Source organism: Cervus canadensis, chromosome 21 (assembly GCF_019320065.1).
Source record: "Cervus canadensis isolate Bull #8, Minnesota chromosome 21, ASM1932006v1, whole genome shotgun sequence".
In the NCBI taxonomy this organism is placed as follows: Eukaryota; Metazoa; Chordata; class Mammalia; order Artiodactyla; family Cervidae; genus Cervus; species Cervus canadensis.
Genome location: NC_057406.1, coordinates 37270299 through 37287573, shown reverse-complemented (window position 1 = coordinate 37287573; position 17275 = coordinate 37270299). Strand labels below are relative to the sequence as shown.

Here is a 17275-nt window from a genome sequence, read left to right as displayed (position 1 = left end):
AGGTAAAACCCAGAAGATTTAGTTATCTAGCCTGCCCTACCCTGAAGGCTCTGATAATCAGAGTCAACTGTGAAAGACTTCGATTCAGAAGTGAGCAATTAGGGGAAGGAGGCTCTGTATAGCACTCATTTGCTCATAAGGATAAGAATCATTCAACTGTTGAGTATTGCAATGACTAAATTAAGCAATGGGTTCCCACAGTGCCTGATGAGAATGTTGCGACAAAGAGGGACTCATCTTCAAGCAAGTTTTGTGGTGTAGTTTTTGGTATTGTTTCTGGAAGCTTTATCTTGACCCTGGTTCTCCAGCTCTCAACAACTTGGTCAATTACTCAATATCCTTTTAATAAAACTGCTGCTGCTTAACAGGCTGGAGGCAGTTTTCTTCTACTTAAAATAAGAACCCTTGTTGTTATTAAATGGCAACTAGAAGCAGTTGAAGGCAATACATCCCTAGGAAAATCAAAAGGAAGATCTATGAATGGTTATCTGATGCTATAAACGTTGACGGCTCCAAAAATCCAGCTAATTTTCTGGGGGGGGAAAAAAAAAGTCTGGCAGCACATAGCCCACAGTAGCAAGGAAACAAATTAATTATAGTCACTTGAAATGAAGTGACAAATTAAGGCAAGACTTTGGGAGATCCAGTGGCTTGTAACACTGAATAATATAAAGAGTATGAAAAATTCAAGCAAAAAGTTAGTTGCTTCTCATTCCACAGTACGGCTTTGAAAAAAGATATGGAAGTGCTCACAATCCTAATGATGCTACAAATTCTCAGTTCAAAGCAAGAATCAGAGCCACCACAGCCATGAGCTACTCCTTCACCCTGTTCCCTGGGAGGGAAAAGCCAGCATTAGTGACAAGCATTGTCTTCTATGACCCAAGAGAGGTGATGGGTACCACTGCTTTCAACCGAGACCACGGGGTGTGGAGGTGGAAGACCTCAGCCAGAAGCATGTAACTAGAAGGGGCAGGAGGAAACGGTTACTGTGATTATTAGAAGGGCTGAATTAAAATGCTTTGACCTGCAGTAACCATTAGCTCTGGCTACCTGATCAGATGATCTGTATGGATCAAACAGATAGGGATACCAAAAAAAAAAAAAAAAAAAAACCAACTTAATAAAATGATTAAGGTGTCTTGATTTAGTGAGAGAGGTCTGACTTGAGCCACTGCAACAAAAATTTGTAATGTCTTTTCCAATTTCTAGTCCTAGGTCAATTCACAGACCCAGAGTTTTTTTTTTTTTTTCTTTTTTATTTATTTATTTATTTATTTTTGTCATACATTGATATGAATCAGCCATAGATTTACACGTATTCCCCATCCCGATCCCCCCTCCCACCTCCCTCTCCACCCGATTCCTCTGGGTCTTCCCAGTGCACCAGGCCCGAGCACTTGTCTCATGCATCCCACCTGGGCTGGTGATCTGTTTCACCATAGATAGTATACATGCTGTTCTTTTGAAATATCCCACCCTCACATTCTCCCACAGAGTTCAAAAGTCTGTTCTGTATTTCTGTGTCTCTTTTTCTATTTTGCATATAGGGTTATCGTTACCATCTTTCTAAATTCCATATATATGTGTTAGTATGCTGTAATGTTCTTTATCTTTCTGGCTTACTTCACTCTGTATAAGGGGGCTCCAGTTTCATCCATCTCATTAGGACTGATTCAAATGAATTCTTTTTAACGGCTGAGTAATATTCCATGGTGTATATGTACCACAGCTTCCTTATCCATTCATCTGCTGATGGGCATCTAGGTTGCTTCCATGTCCTGGCTATTATAAACAGTGCTGCGATGAACATTGGGGTGCACGTGTCTCTTTCAGATCTGGTTTCCTCAGTGTGTATGCCCAGAAGTGGGATTGCTGGGTCATATGGCAGTTCTATTTCCAGTTTTTTAAGAAATCTCCACACTGTTTTCCATAGCGGCTGTACTAGCTTGCATTCCCACCAACAGTGTAAGAGGGTTCCCTTTTCTCCACACCCTCCCCAGCGTTTATTGCTTGTAGACTTTTGGATAGCAGCCATCCTGACTGGCGAGTAATGGTACCTCATTGTGGTTTTGATTTGCATTTCTCTAATAATGAGTGATGTTGAGCATCTTTTCATGTGTTTGTTAGCCATCTGTATGTCTTCTTTGGAGAAATGTCTGTTTAGTTCTCTGGCCCATTTTTTGATTGGGTCATTTATTTTCTGGAATTGAGCTGCAGGAGTTGCTTGTATATTTTTGAGATTAATCCTTTGTCTGTTTCTTCATTTGCTATTATTTTCTCCCAATCTGAGGGCTGTCTTTTCACCTTACTTATAGTTTCCTTTGTAGTGCAAAAGCTTTTAAGTTTCATTAGGTCCCATTTGTTTAGTTTTGCTTTTATTTCCAATATTCTGGGAGGTGGGTCATAGAGGATCTTGCTGTGATTTATGTCGGAGAGTGTTTTGCCTATGTTCTCCTCTAGGAGTTTTATAGTTTCTGGTCTTACATTTAGATCTTTAATCCATTTTGAGTTTATTTTTGTGTATGGTGTTAGAAAGTGTTCTAGTTTCATTCTTTTACAAGTGGGTTGACCAGTTTTCCCAGCACCACTTGTTAAAGAGGTTGTCTTTTTTCCATTGTATATCCTTGCCTCCTTTGTCAAAGATAAGGTGTCCATAGGTTCGTGGATTTATCTCTGGGCTTTCTATTCTGTTCCATTGATCTGTATTTCTGTCTTTGTGCCAGTACCATACTGTCTTGATGACTGTGGCTTTGTAGTAGAGTCTGAAGTCAGGCAGGTTGATTCCTCCAGTTCCATTCTTCTTTCTCAGGATTACTTTGGCTATTCGAGGTTTTTTGTATTTCCATACAAATTGTGAAATTCTTTGGTCTAGTTCTGTGAAAAATACCGTTGGTAACTTGATAGGGATTGCATTGAATCTATAGATTGCTTTAGGTAGAATAGCCATTTTGACAATATTGATTCTTCCAATCCATGAACACGGTATGTTTCTCCATCTGTTTGTGTCCTCTTTGATTTCTTTCATCAGTGTTTTATAGTTTTCTACGTATAGGTCTTTTGTTTCTTTAGGTAGATATACTCCTAAGTATTTTATTCTTTTTGTTGCAATGGTGAATGGTATTGTTTCCTTAATTTCTCTTTCTGTTTTTTCATTGTTAGTATATAGGAATGCAAGGGATTTCTGTGTGTTAATTTTATATCCTGCAACTTTACTATATTCATTGATTAGCTCTAGTAATTTTCTGGTAGAGTCTTTAGGGTTTTCTATGTAGAGGATCATGTCATCTGCAAACAGCGAGAGTTTCACTTCTTCTTTTCCTATCTGGATTCCTTTTACTTCTTTTTCTGCTCTGATTGCTGTGGCCAGAACTTCCAACACTATGTTGAATAGTAGTGGTGAGAGTGGGCACCCTTGTCTTGTTCCTGATTTCAGGGGAAATGCTTTCAATTTTTCACCATTGAGGGTGATGCTTGCTGTGGGTTTGTCATATATAGCTTTTATTATGTTGAGGTATGTTCCTTCTATTCCTGCTTTTTGGAGAGTTTTAATCATAAATGAGTGTTGAATTTTGTCAAAGGCTTTCTCTGCATCTATTGAGATAATCATATGGTTTTTATCTTTCAATTTGTTAATGTGGTGTATTACATTGATTGATTTGCGGATATTAAAGAATCCTTGCATTCCTGGGATAAAGCCCACTTGGTCATGGTGTATGATCTTTTTAATATGTTGTTGGATTCTGTTTGCTAGAATTTTGTTAAGGATTTTTGCATCTATGTTCATTAGTGATATTGGCCTGTAGTTTTCTTTTTTTGTGGCATCTTTGTCTGGTTTTGGAATTAGGGTGATGATGGCCTCATAGAATGAGTTTGGAAGCTTACCTTCATCTGCAATTTTCTGGAAGAGTTTGAGTAAGATAGGTGTTAGCTCTTAGTTTTCTGAGTGAAGGCGAGAATGCAAGTCCTTGGAGACATATACTGCAGGTGTACACTGTGAACTGTCAGCTTGGCCTTCCTCATAAAGGCAACTGCACTGAAGAAAGGGAAATGCCTGGCCTTTTGGGTACTACTATCTAATCTATCTAACTGCTCCGAATGAGAACTAAAACTGGGGGCCTAGAATACCACTGTGGACTAGTGGTCAGAAAGGATGCTCGTGGGAATTAAATGATGAGTGGACTTTTAATATGAATCTGCCTCCTATCTAGGCCAGCGGGGCCCTTAACACATAGAGTATGCAGTTAGAATTGGTGGAAGATATACATTACTAAGCCTAATCAGATAGTCATTTCTACAAAGCTGCTTGGGCAGACATGTATTCTTTACCCGAACTCAGCACCACATACACAAGTATAATCTGGAAAATGCTTTTCTCCCTCTATTACAATAGATGCAGAAACACTTACCATAGCTATTTTTCATATGACAGGTAGGGCAATAATCCATTTTATTTTAGGCTTATATACATTATTGGGCTCTGAACCACAGTATACTTACTTCACTAAGACCATTACTGTCTCACTATTGCACAGGACAACTGCACTGATGGTATGTCTCTAGGACTTACAGTAATACATACTCAAGATTCTTTGTAAAGAACAGGTATGTAAAAAATACCTGTGAGTCTAATACGAGTGCAGTACGGTGAGAGATACACCAAACAAAAATATAAGAGCTACACCTCTGAAGTTTCTGAGAGTCCAGTGATCTTCAGCATATCAGGACAGCTTCTTCAAAGTTCAAGATAACTTACTGTGCCTTCTGCCCCTAAAAGAGCAGCACAGAGCTAGATGGGACTCTTGAAGGTAATATATATATACTCTAAAGCTTGGGAATCTTGTTTTGATCTATTTATGAAGTGACCTGAAATCCTCTACTTGTGAGTGGACCCTGGAGGAAAAAGGAGGCTTCCTAGTTAGTCCAGGCTGCAGTGCATCTACCTGGACTTAATGACCAATAGACTCAACAGATGTTACAACTGTCAACAGTTTATTAAGGGCCTGTGGGGAGTTCTGATAGAGGAATGAGAAATAAGAAATAAGCAACTGAAACAGTGAAACTTGATGTGGAATCTTCCCTGCTGGTGAGAGTGGTGGCAGATGCTGTGAAATGGTTTTAGTGATACACACATGGCATAAATAGGAAAGCAGAAGCAATCGTAGTCTTCTTTAATACTTGGTGGGAGAGCAGTAGCTGCAGAATTTCCTCCTTAGGCCAGTTCTCTGTCATGGTTTTAGGCTTTAATTTTGGAAACTGAACTGTTTCTCTCATCCAAATAACCTCTTAATAAACCAATTCCTTTTTTTTTTTCTGCTGAATCAATCATAGAAAACTGTTGCTTAAAATTAGGAGTTCAATCTGAATATAAAAACACATAATTTTCAAACAGACCAACAACCGATCAAATATTTATAGGATATTAATATTAGGTTACTCTCAAATTCTCTGATCAAGGGATACAAAGATAAAAAGTAGTTCTTAGGTGGTAAACTGATGTGAATGTTGGAGCTTTACATATAGAACTGAGGATTATGAAGTCTCAAGTACAGAATCTCAGTTGCACTAATCAATAATGAGGGAATGAATGAAAAATTACTAGAAACAATACAGGGCAATGAATATCTTTAAAGAAGAAAGAACAAGAAGAGACGTACAGTGGTACATCAATCTCAGAGAAGGAAAAGAAGTGCTAATAAAATTACTGTCCTGACTATTCATTTAGTATTCCATTTAGTATTATTCCATGGAGTATTACCATTTAAAAAAAAATAACAAAAACAGCCCAACAATTTAGTCAGACATGATTCACCTATAATATAATGGTTTCATAAAAAAAAATAATGTGATGGTCATAAATGACATATCTTTTACTTCTCTGTTGCTGACTGGACTTCACATATATTAAATAATTGGGCTCCCTTCACAGAGTGAGCACGAAGCTTTCAGAGCAAGACAGGAGCACAGAGAGGTCATGTCAGTGCATATGAATCAGCGAGGAACAGAACATCAAGGAGGTTTTCTCTGTTTTCATACGAGAAGAAAAATACCGCATCTCTTAGAAAATGATTTTTTCATGCTGTTTCCAAGGCACTATTAGTTACAAACCAAATTGTTATTTTTGCTGTTTTTTTTTTAAAGGAAAGAACTGATGGCTGAAAAGATACATATGATGGAAAATAACTATACAATAAATCAAATAGAGTAAATTTTAAAATTACCAAATATTCTTTAGTAATAATACCATCTCCTTTCTACTGGAAGTTGGAGATTTTGATAGTGGGAGGAAATAAGAAAATAGTCACTTCAGGAATTTCTTTTAAAAAGCAGCACATAAAAAATAATTCATTTCTTAACTATTTATATATTTGAAAAAGAAATCAAAGAATCAGAACTAGCAGGTATTCATAAATATTCAGGATAGTTAAAAGACTATTAACCTATTATGGAGAAGTCTACAATCCAAGAGATATAATTTCTATAGTCCAATTGTTTAAAGTATACAAGAGGAAGGTAGTTATTTTTAAATGTTTTACAAGAAACTTTTGTAGATATTAGTGCAAAGCCTGAATTGATATTGTTAAATCATTGTATCTTTTTGTAATAACAATGATTTCTTCTTTCTACATCACAAAATAGAATTAGGAACTGAGGGAATTTCCTGGCTGTCCAGTGGTTAGGACTTAGCACTTTCACTGCTGTGGTACAGGCTCCATCCCTGGTTAGGGAACTAAGCTCCTGCAAGTCATGCAGAAAGAATGAAAAACTGAGAGCCACTGAAGAGAAGTGTCAGACTGGAGGAGAAAACAGTCAATCCTAAAGGAAATCAACCCTGAACATCACTGGAAGAATTAATGCTGAAACTGTAGTTCCAATAGTTTGCCACCTGATTCACTGGAAAAGACCGTGATGCTGGGAAAGATTGAGGGCAGGAGGAGAAGAGGGTGACAGAGGATGAGACAGTGGGATGGCATCATCGACTCAATGGACATGAGTTGGAACAAATTCCGGGAAATAATGAAAGACAGGGAAGCCTGGAGTGCTGCAGTCTGTGGGGTCGGGTCCCAAAGAGTTGGACACGACTTAGTGACTGAACAACACCACCAACCTTATGGCAGAAAGTAAAGAAGAACTAAAGAGCCTCTTGGTGAAAGTGAAAGAGGATAGTGAAGACGTTGGCTTAAAGTTCAACATTCAGAAAACTAAAATCATGGCATCTGGTCCCATCACTTCATGGCAAATAGATGGGGAAACAGTGGAAACAGTGGCTGAGTTCATGTTTTGGGGCTCCAAAATCACTGCAGATGGTGATTGCAGTCATGAAATTAAAAGACACTTACTTCTTGGAAGGAAAGTTACAACCAATCTAGACAGCATATTAAAAAGCAGAGACATTACTTGGTCAATAAAGGTCAGTCTACTCAAGGTTATGGTTTTTCCAGTAGTCATGTATGGATGTGAGAGTTGGACTATAAAGAATGCTGAGTGCTGAAGAACTGATGCTCTTGAACTGCAAGGAGATCCAACCAGTCCATCCTAAAGGAGATCAGTCCTGGGTGTTCATTGGAAGGACTGATGTTGAAGCTGAAACTCCAATATTTTGGCCACCTGATGTGAAAAGCTGACTCATTTGAAAAGACCCTGATGTTGGGAAGGGGAGGAGGAGAAGGGGATGGCAGAGGATGAGATGGTTAGATGGCATCACCGACTCAATGGACAAGAGTTTGGGTAAACTTTGGGAGTTGGTGATGGACAGGGAGGCCTGGCATTCTGTGGTTCATGGGGTCACAAGGAGTCGTACATGACTGAGTGACTGAACTGAACTAAGAATCAAATAACATATGTAAAAATCTTTATATATTTTAGCTGTTAAACAAACATGCATTGCTATTATGGATATCAAGGTAAAAGCTCCCTTTCTTGATTATCTATTTAGCCTTGTGTCCTTAGCACAGCAGAACATTATTAAAGATGATTAACATTTCTTTATAGAATGGGAAAAAAATTAAAACTGAAACTTCTCATTACACAGCTCAGGTTGGAAGATGGAAGTGTATATAAAGACATATGTTGTATAGATATAAGGATCTATATTGTATAGATCAAGATACTAGCAATCTGAAATACCACTTCTTATTCATTTCTTTCTAAACAGTTTAATAGCAGCATGGTAAAGGCAACTGTGACTCTTAATAAATAGTTCACGAATAAATGAAGTTATATATGCAAGCTTTTTAACTTCTAACGTTGGCTAAAGGGTAAGTAAAACAACATCTTAAAAAAAAGAAAACAAAAAACCTCCATCTCCACTGTCCTCAATAATAAGAGCTTCATGAACTAGTACATTATAGAACTGCAACCAAAAGTTATATCAAGAATCTAGAAACAGGCTTTTTAATAAAAATGTTTATAAATTAAGTTGCCTATTCCTAAAGGAGACCAAACCCTTTGGTTTCTCATATAACATTGTCCATCCTACATTTACTATGTAGTCTAGTCCATATTTGGAGAAGGAAATGGCAACCCACTCCAGCATTCTTGCCTGGAGAATCCCGTGGACAGAGGAGCCTGGTGGGCTGCCGTCTATGGGGTGGCACAGAGTCAGACACGACTGAAGCGACTTAGCTGCAGCAGCAGCAGCTAGTCCATATTTTAGTTTCTATTTGACTGAAATGAAAAAGCCCACTCTTATCATTGTATTCTTAAATGATCTTCTGGAGTTCTATTGCTAATTATTATCAGCATAATGTTTTTGACCTTTTTTCTAGCAGTATATTATGTTATGGTATTTACTATTGCTTCAAGCCATTGTTTGAACTTATATAATTACTTAAGATAATATACTCTTAACTTCCCTTCTAAAGCAAAACTTAAAGCTTTTTAAAGAAATGGTGGTTCTGGTCTTTCACAGGAGCTTTCATCTGGTAGACACCATGTAGTTCCATGCAACTAATAAAACATAAACATGGATCTCTGTTAACCTCTTACTCTTCTTGGCTTTTAATTTGAAACTTTCACTCTGACCTATTCACAAAATTCTTCCCTGTTCTTCATTGCTGCATCTTGCCCACAGAAATGGTTTGCCCAGCAGTTAATAGCTCAGGCTCCAGAGCCAGACTGTCACTTTCTAGCTTTGTAATCTGGTGGCTAATAACATTATTGTGAGTAATGAATATATACACACTCACACATGTAATAATATCCTTAGACTAGTGCCTGAAACCTAGTAAATGCTATATAAGTATTAGCTTCTACTGTTGTTGTCATCATCATTATTTCAATTCGGGGGCCTTTGGTAGCCACCAGTTCCTCTAGATCTGACCTCTGTCTTTCCTTCTATATCAGTGGCTCACTGTTTACATCACAAGTTATCTAGCTATTCTTCATCTCAAGAAGCTATGCCCAACTACAGGCCTTTAAGATAGCATACCCATCAGGTGTGTCAACTCTTCACTTCTGTGGCCTATGACTCAAAGGTGACACTTTGATTTTGTTGATTTGACTATGATTTGAATCAATTCTTATCACCATCTGAATTTTAAGAGCTTTAATGTTGTACAATAACGGAAAAATCAACTGAATATTTAAGAAAAAGCTAAAACCTTTTAATGAAGAATAAAGCTAATCGTCACTATAATGATTCAAGAAGTGATTGAATTATTTAGATGAACATTTAAGTTACACAAAAACAGAATGGGCATTTTTAGATACTGATTCCAACTAAAGTATTTATACTTACTATACTCTGATTTAGAAGTTTGCTTTGCCTTAAACAAAAATGTTATCACAAAGAACAAAGAAGAGTACTAAATTAATTGCTGGGCCAAACCAGTTAAGTGCAAATGCATACATTTTAATTTTAAGTTGGAACATATTTATGTCTTATCCCTGAAACAGGAATTATAGTACTTAATCTAAGCATTGTTATGTCTATAGTATCTTCTTAATAACCCCACTGTTGAAATGGAAATGGTCAATAGATTTGCCTTACCAAAGTCCATGATTGTTAACATGTCAGCAAGTTCTTTCAAGATTATTCTCACATAAGTGAATACAGGAGAATAAGAAAGAGGATCAAGAAGATTGTTAAAATATAAAGTGAAAAACAGCAATAAATTTGATTTTAAGGTATACTGTATGAAATAAGCTTTCAGAGTATAAGATAGAAAAATAGTAACCTTTTAGACCATACCTATACAAATCTTTAAAATTCCCTTTGACATAAAAAATGAGGTACAGCTGAAAGTATTTTAATATGATCTGGTCAGATAAAAGCCTTTTCTAATATGAGACCCAAAGCAAAAGTTAGAAGGGCAGATGTTGAATTCCTACTGAGTTGCTTCTTGTACAAGTAACAATATAGCCTGCCACAAGATAGCAGAAGCAAGGCCAACTGATTAGGATGAAAAGGGGCAAGAGGCTGGGGAATGTCAGGAAAGTGTCATTTCCCTACATTGATGTATAAATAATACACAAAATAAATATAAATGACGCAAGGGATTTATACCAAGAATTAAAAACCCGTGGAGAGATTCATCAGTTGTCAAGGAAAATGTTACTCATAGTCTTAACAGATTTCAGAGCTGTAAGACCCACACTAGAGACCAGCTGGTCTGATTCCCAAATTATTAACAGGAGAAACGTAAGGGAACACAAGTTATTAAAGAACTTGTCTTGAAATCATGTTTAATTCAAGTAACTATATAAAAGATCAGAAATTCAAGAGAGTTCATTTTGGCCAAATATTGCCTTTTATTAAACAGTTTGAGATGCAAACACTCAAGAATACTGTAGAAAACCTGGATCAAATGAGTCTTTTTATAATTAAAAAATTATAACAATGCTTTGACCACAGAAACTTTGAAGTAAAGGTAATTGCTCCTTACTCCTCTCTGAAGATCTAAATTAAAAGAATCCTCTAAAGTGCAGATTATTTTCCTGGAGGTGATTTAGAAAATACAGGCCATAATTCTGGTTCTTAAGAGGAAAAAAAAATAATCTTTTATTACATTTGGATGGGATTTTATTTTTTAGGAATCACTGCTTGGCTGTGAGTAGTTGTTGCTTGCTGAATATTATTCACACTTCCTCCCTCATAGCAAGCTCATGTGTAACAGTCTTAACTTGTGGGATGAGTTAGAACACTTCATTCTAATCCAAAGGCCATAGGTCATTTTCAACCACAAATTCTTCCTCCCTAGGGAAGTGTCAAGGGATGTGGTCTTTCCCATCTCGTTTTTCTACAATCTCCTTTAGTTTAAAATAAAGTTTATGTCACTAATGACCAGGTCTGCAATACTATAATGCTTTATCTGGTACTTAATATCAAGAGAGAAAAAAAAATCTTTCCCAGCACCTTAGGAATTTCAATTGTCTAGTTTTAATGAGGCATAATGAAAGAATAAATATCTTGAAGGGCTGACAGGAAGAAATTTTATCATCAAGATTATTTTGATAGCCTAGAACAGGAGTTGACAAATGTTTTTCTGTAAAGGGCCAGACAGTAAATATTTTAGGTTATGTGGGTCCCATGATCTCTCTGAACTACTCAACTCTGTGGTTGCAGCATGAACACATAAGTGAATGGATGTGGTTGTGTGTTTCAATAAAACTTTATAAAAACAGGCAGAAAATCAAATTTGACCCATGGGCTGTAGTCTGCTATCCCTTAATTCAGAATTTGTAATGATTCAAGAGAGTTTAAAATTTAAAAAAAAACAATTTTAATAAAGTATAGTATGGCTGTTATAAATCACTACACTTAGGGATACCTAGCTGATTCCCAGATAAATTGAGTGTGTGTTAAAATCTTTTCAGGTTTTCTTGTTTACTTTTCCCTCTATATTATATAAATTATAATGAAAATTTCTAAATTCATTAAAAATTTAGACAACTTCTATCAGTTAATATGAAAAAATTTATAAGTGAGATTGCAAAACTTTGGCTTTTCAATTTCATACTGTATTTGTGAACTCAATATAATAATTTTCTCAGTTTAACAAGATAGAATTTATAGAGGATTCTTTAGTACTATCTTTTAAAATACTTACAAAAAAGCGCAAGATAGTCACTGAAACAGAATCATTATTAATTTGAATTATTTTTCTGGTTGATCATATTAAAAGCTTTCTTTGAATAGTTTGATTACACACAAAGTTTTGATTATTATTATGAATTGGACTAACAGTGTAAGTATTATGTATTCAACTTAGTAAATAACTCAGGGTGTAACTTCAGTGTAAATTTTGATTCACATAGTTAGTACATAGGTAGTATAGGTATAGGTAATCCCTTCATCCGATCTAAGATGTTTAGATGTTTTAAACATCTAAGATGTTTAGATCAGATGATGGTGAGTAATTTATAAAGTTTAGTGACATCTCTTTTGATAACAAAAAACCCTGGTAAATGACATTCAAAAGTAAAACATTTTCTCAATTTTAATTTAATCCTAGTATAATTCTAATTCTAATTCTGAGTATAACTGTAATACTCAAAAGGGCTGGATCACTGATTAAAAACTTGTTGAGTCCAGATACCCAGAAAAAAGGAATATTATCCTCTATAGTGATTTGTAATTCTACTGCACTTAATATTGTAGGGTAAATTATAAGCTATTTGAAAAGATTATCATTTCAGATATTTCATTCTGTTTCTCTTTTAAAACACTGAACTTCTAACTTTATTGAGACTTAAAGGCTAAGTCAAAGATCTCTCTTGATAAATATCACATTGCATGTGAAAATAGGTAGTTATTTTTAACTATCTTTTGATATTGATTTCTAACATAATTCCACAGTGATAAGAGAATAGACTGTGTATGACTTCAATACCTTTAGACCACGAAATTTTTGTACCTTGTTTTAAAAGTCCCTGGATATGTTCCACTGTCTCCTGGTTTATACTCTACAGAACTTGAGTAGAATTTGTATCTTGCTGTTGTGTGAAAATTGTATAAATCTTAATTATGTTGAATTGGTTCATAGTGCTTTTCAGGTCTACTATATCCTCCTACTTTTCTGTCTATTCACTCTATTAATTTTTGAGACTTTGAAACTCCAACTAAAAATCTTAATTTATTTACTTAAAAATAATTGTAAAAAACAAAAAAAGAATAGAAAATGCCACAGTACACTGTTCACAGCAAGGGTAGGTACTGTCTTGTAAAATTTTTTTCCTAATTTTTATTTTTGTTTATAGATTCACTGAGAACTGGGTTACAGTGTAAACTGCATTTCTTACTCTGCATCACAGAAAAAAAGGCCACTCCTATACACAATGATTCCAACTGTGGCTTTTGCTTAACAACGTATGTTGAAGATTATTATACCACAGTTTTAAAAAAAGTTAAAGACTGGTTAGGACAAAAGACATATAAAGACAGAAACTAACACGGGGTTAGACTTCTTTCAAAGATTTTGGAAAACTTCAAGGGGGGACGATTACTTCACAGACTGGAATGTAAGCCCAGTTGGAATCAAGGTCTACAGGGCTTTTGAGGTGTCTAATGTTGAAAATCTCAAGTTGACTCTAGTTAAAAAAGCTGGAGACGAGAAAGGAAAATTTTTGTTCTGGAAAAGTGTTCTTCTCTGATGCAAAAAGAAATTCATCTTACAAAGGAAGAAGGAGAGATGAGCTGCTCTAATTTAGTCTTTTGGAAACAGACAAAAAGATTATGAATTCGCTACAAAAACCTTTTGTTTCTTCTAAGTATTACTTTATAAGCTAAAAGATGTCCTTTTTGTGTGCATGTGAAAAATTTCCAAGCTTCCAAAATTCATAAAAATTAACTTGAAACACTGAAATCCATTTCAGAAAGAATCAGAGTATAGAGAATCTTAATTTTTAAAAAGTTATATATATAAGAAATCTCATAGTGGGTATTTTAATTTTAGATATTCTATCCACTTTCCTTTTTTACAGCTTTTCTATTTGGAAAGGTGGAAACATTCAAATGTTAAAAGTATTAAACAATGTGTGTTATTTAAAAAATTCTCAAGGCCCGAAGTGAAAGTAATAAACTTCCTATTAATATATTAATTAAATTAGTTTTTATCATCTATGAATCTAGTAACAAGAGTCGAATAAACTATTAGAATCATGTTATAAATGTCAGAGGAAATAGAATACCAAACATTAATCCAAAAAACACATTTTTAATTAATAAAAAATAATGTAACTAGGCCTTTCTTATTTTTTAATAATGCACATATATACTAATTCCATACTCTGTTCTATTTCATTACATGTATTAACTGGCAGTTGCTTTGTATTAAATTTATTGTTCTTACTATATAAGGGAAGAAGGATAGAGAAGTGGAACTTTGGTGCAAATAGAATCTAATATTGTCATGACTGTTGTGATTTAATGAACACTTCTAAAGGTGATAACTAGTTTATCTAACATAAAGAGATACTAATCTTTTAAACTAAAGGCAAAGGAGAAAAGGAAAGATATACCCATCTGAATGCAGAGTTCCAAAGAATAGCAAGAAGAGATAAAAGAGCCTTCCTCAGTGATCAGTGCAAAGAAAAGGAGGAAAACAATACAATGGGAAAGACTAGAGATCTCTTCAAGAAAATCAGAGATACTGAGGGAACTTCTCATGCAAAGATAGGCACAAAAAGGACATAAATGGTATAGGTCTAACAGAAGCTGAATATATTAAGAAGAGGTGGCAAGAATATGAAGAAGAACTATACAAAGAAGATCTTTATGACCCAGATAATCACCATGGTGTGATCACTCACCTAGAGCCAGACATCCTGGAATGTAAAGTCAAGTGGGTCTTAGGAAGTATCCCTATGAACACAGCTAGTGGAGGTGATGGCATTCCAACTGAGCTATTTCAAAACCTCAAAGATGATGCTGTGAAAGTGCTGCACTCAATATGCCAGCAAATTTGGAAAACTCAGCAGTGGCCACAGAAAAGGCCAGTTTTCATTCCAATCTCAAAGAAAGGCAGTGCGAAACAATGTTCAACTACCACACAACTGCACTCATCTCACATGCAAGCAAACGCTCAAAACTCCCCGAGCCAGGCTTCAACAGTATGTGAACCGAGAACTTGCATATGTTCAGGTTGGATTTAGAAAAAGCAGAGGAACTAGGGATCAAATTGCTAACATCCACTGGATCCAGGCCAGAATACTGGAGTGGGTAGCCTTTCCCTTCTCCAGGGGATCTACCCAACCCAGGAATCGAACCTAGGTCTCCCGCATTGCAGGCGGATTCTTTAGCAGCTAAGTCACTCTTGTGAAGGGTTATGTATCTATTAGAAATTTTTGGGGGCTTAAACTACTTTTAAAAACATCTTGAGATAAGTTGCACAGAGATTTAATCCCACATAAAATGCTTCTGTGAGTCATTAAATAATCTAGAAAGCTTACTTAGCTTTTTTTTTTTTTTTTCTCTGCTGACAAACTCTTTGTTGAAACTATTGAGGGGTAAGAATTTTCTTTATATCATACCAAAATTGATTTTAAATTAAGAGTATGGAACTAAAGTGGTATCATGAGTTCTTATGAAACTCCTAGGAGTGTCATTACTCTTCCATTTAACTGCCAACTGAAGAGTAATCTTTTATTTCTATGTTTTATGCTTTATTTATAATTTTATTATTTTATATAATACTATATATTGTGTAATATATAGTCTTTTAATACTTTGTTATACTAAACACATAAATAAGACATAAAATAGTGTGTGAGAATTCACCATATAATTTATTATATAATATACTGTAATTTAACATGCTTATTACAGAGATTACCATTAAACAACTCATCCTAAGTGTTTCTTATCCTGGATACTAAAAAAATTAAAGATTTGTTGAAAAGTCTACAAATTAAGCTATTATTAAATACATTATTTTCAGCCACTGCTCAGACTTACAAATTAATAAAACCACACTGTACCAAAATGACATTTATTTTGTAAAGCTTCAATATGCATTATAAATTCTGACAAGCATATTCTGAATTTTGTTCTCAAAATGGAACTATGGCAGAAGAGCCCTAATTTGATAACTGTAATAAAATCTATTAGAACCACAGTGGTGTTAACCTAGTCCAAAGGCCTAAAGAGTGCATACAAATTTCGACAACCATTACACAAGAAATAACAAACTTATGGCAAAAACTTAAAAAATCTATACCTGTCTACTTTCTTTTTAAATGTAAAGTCAAATTGAAAATAGGTCATTTCTGGGAATCCAGCAGGAAATTATTCAGTGCTTTTTTTGTTAACAAATGGAATTTATGTTTACAGATGTAACTATTAGAATATATACTTATACCAGAAAAAAAATATTAGATGAAAATTCCTAAATTAGATGAAAAAGGATGTTTTAAATATTTTATAATTTCATGTCATTGTATGGAAGCCAATGCTTCAGTTTAAGGAAGAACAAATTAAAACCCTTCAGGGGATACTTACCCTTTTCTGTTCCTTTACATACTCTATCAGTTCATCTCTTGTTCTCTTCACTGCCTCTTCCACAGCTTTTTCACTTCGTTTTTGCTCTTCTATTATTGCTGCCTTAACTGTTTCCTGTTTGTGGGAGGATGAGAAAAAGTCAGGGAGGTATGTGCTATGATATGTTTGTGTCCATTTAACATAAACTAAAAACGTTCAATGGGTTGAACTTATTCTGTTCAAAGCATATCTTGAAACAGGAATAAGAACTTACAGAATCTCTTGGGTTCTGTGTAGAGATTCCACAGAATTCACTTTTCCAAAGTGAGTGAAAGGGAAAAAAAAAAAAAAGGAGTAAGCCATTTATTGCAGGGAGAGCCTAAAAGACTCCAACAGCTTCCTTACCAACCTTTCATTTGATGTTTACATGATTGATTGCCTTCCTTTACTTTGCACTATTCACATAAGACTTCCAACTTGTATTTATTCTTCCAAGAACACCCTAATGTTCTAGGCTGTTTTATTCACATTTAGTTTTCCCATCACACAATAATCAAGCATGGTCTGGGTGGTAAGATCTACAGCTAGTTTAGTCCTCCTGCCAGGTTAAGATGTTGAGAACTGGACACCATGAATGAGAGGTAAAAATTTCACTCTGTGTCCTAATATCTGAAATGAGAAATCTAGGGAGAAAAGTGGTACTACACATTTCACTGAAAAAGTAATCAAGGACCCTAAGAGATTTCAAATTTTCAGGTAAAGAGAAAGAAGGCTAAAATTCTGAAGAAGAAATATAACACTTCTCAAAAACTAAGAAATATTTTGTGCTAAGACAGCATTTCATAGATTGGAAACACG

The 17275-nt window shown here is 35.1% G+C and overlaps 1 protein-coding gene across 4 annotated transcripts in view; it reads right to left on the bottom strand.

Annotated features, from left to right (window-relative positions):
• The window catches only part of CCDC91 (coiled-coil domain containing 91), a 366658-nt gene that overhangs the window by 55956 nt on the left and 293427 nt on the right, over window positions 1–17275 (bottom strand). For all 4 annotated transcript variants that reach the window (XM_043439827.1, XM_043439829.1, XM_043439828.1 and 1 more), the window contains exon 12: window positions 16439–16552. In XM_043439827.1, the coding sequence (XP_043295762.1) occupies window positions 16439–16552 (114 nt within the window). The remainder of the gene's footprint in view (window positions 1–16438; window positions 16553–17275) is intronic.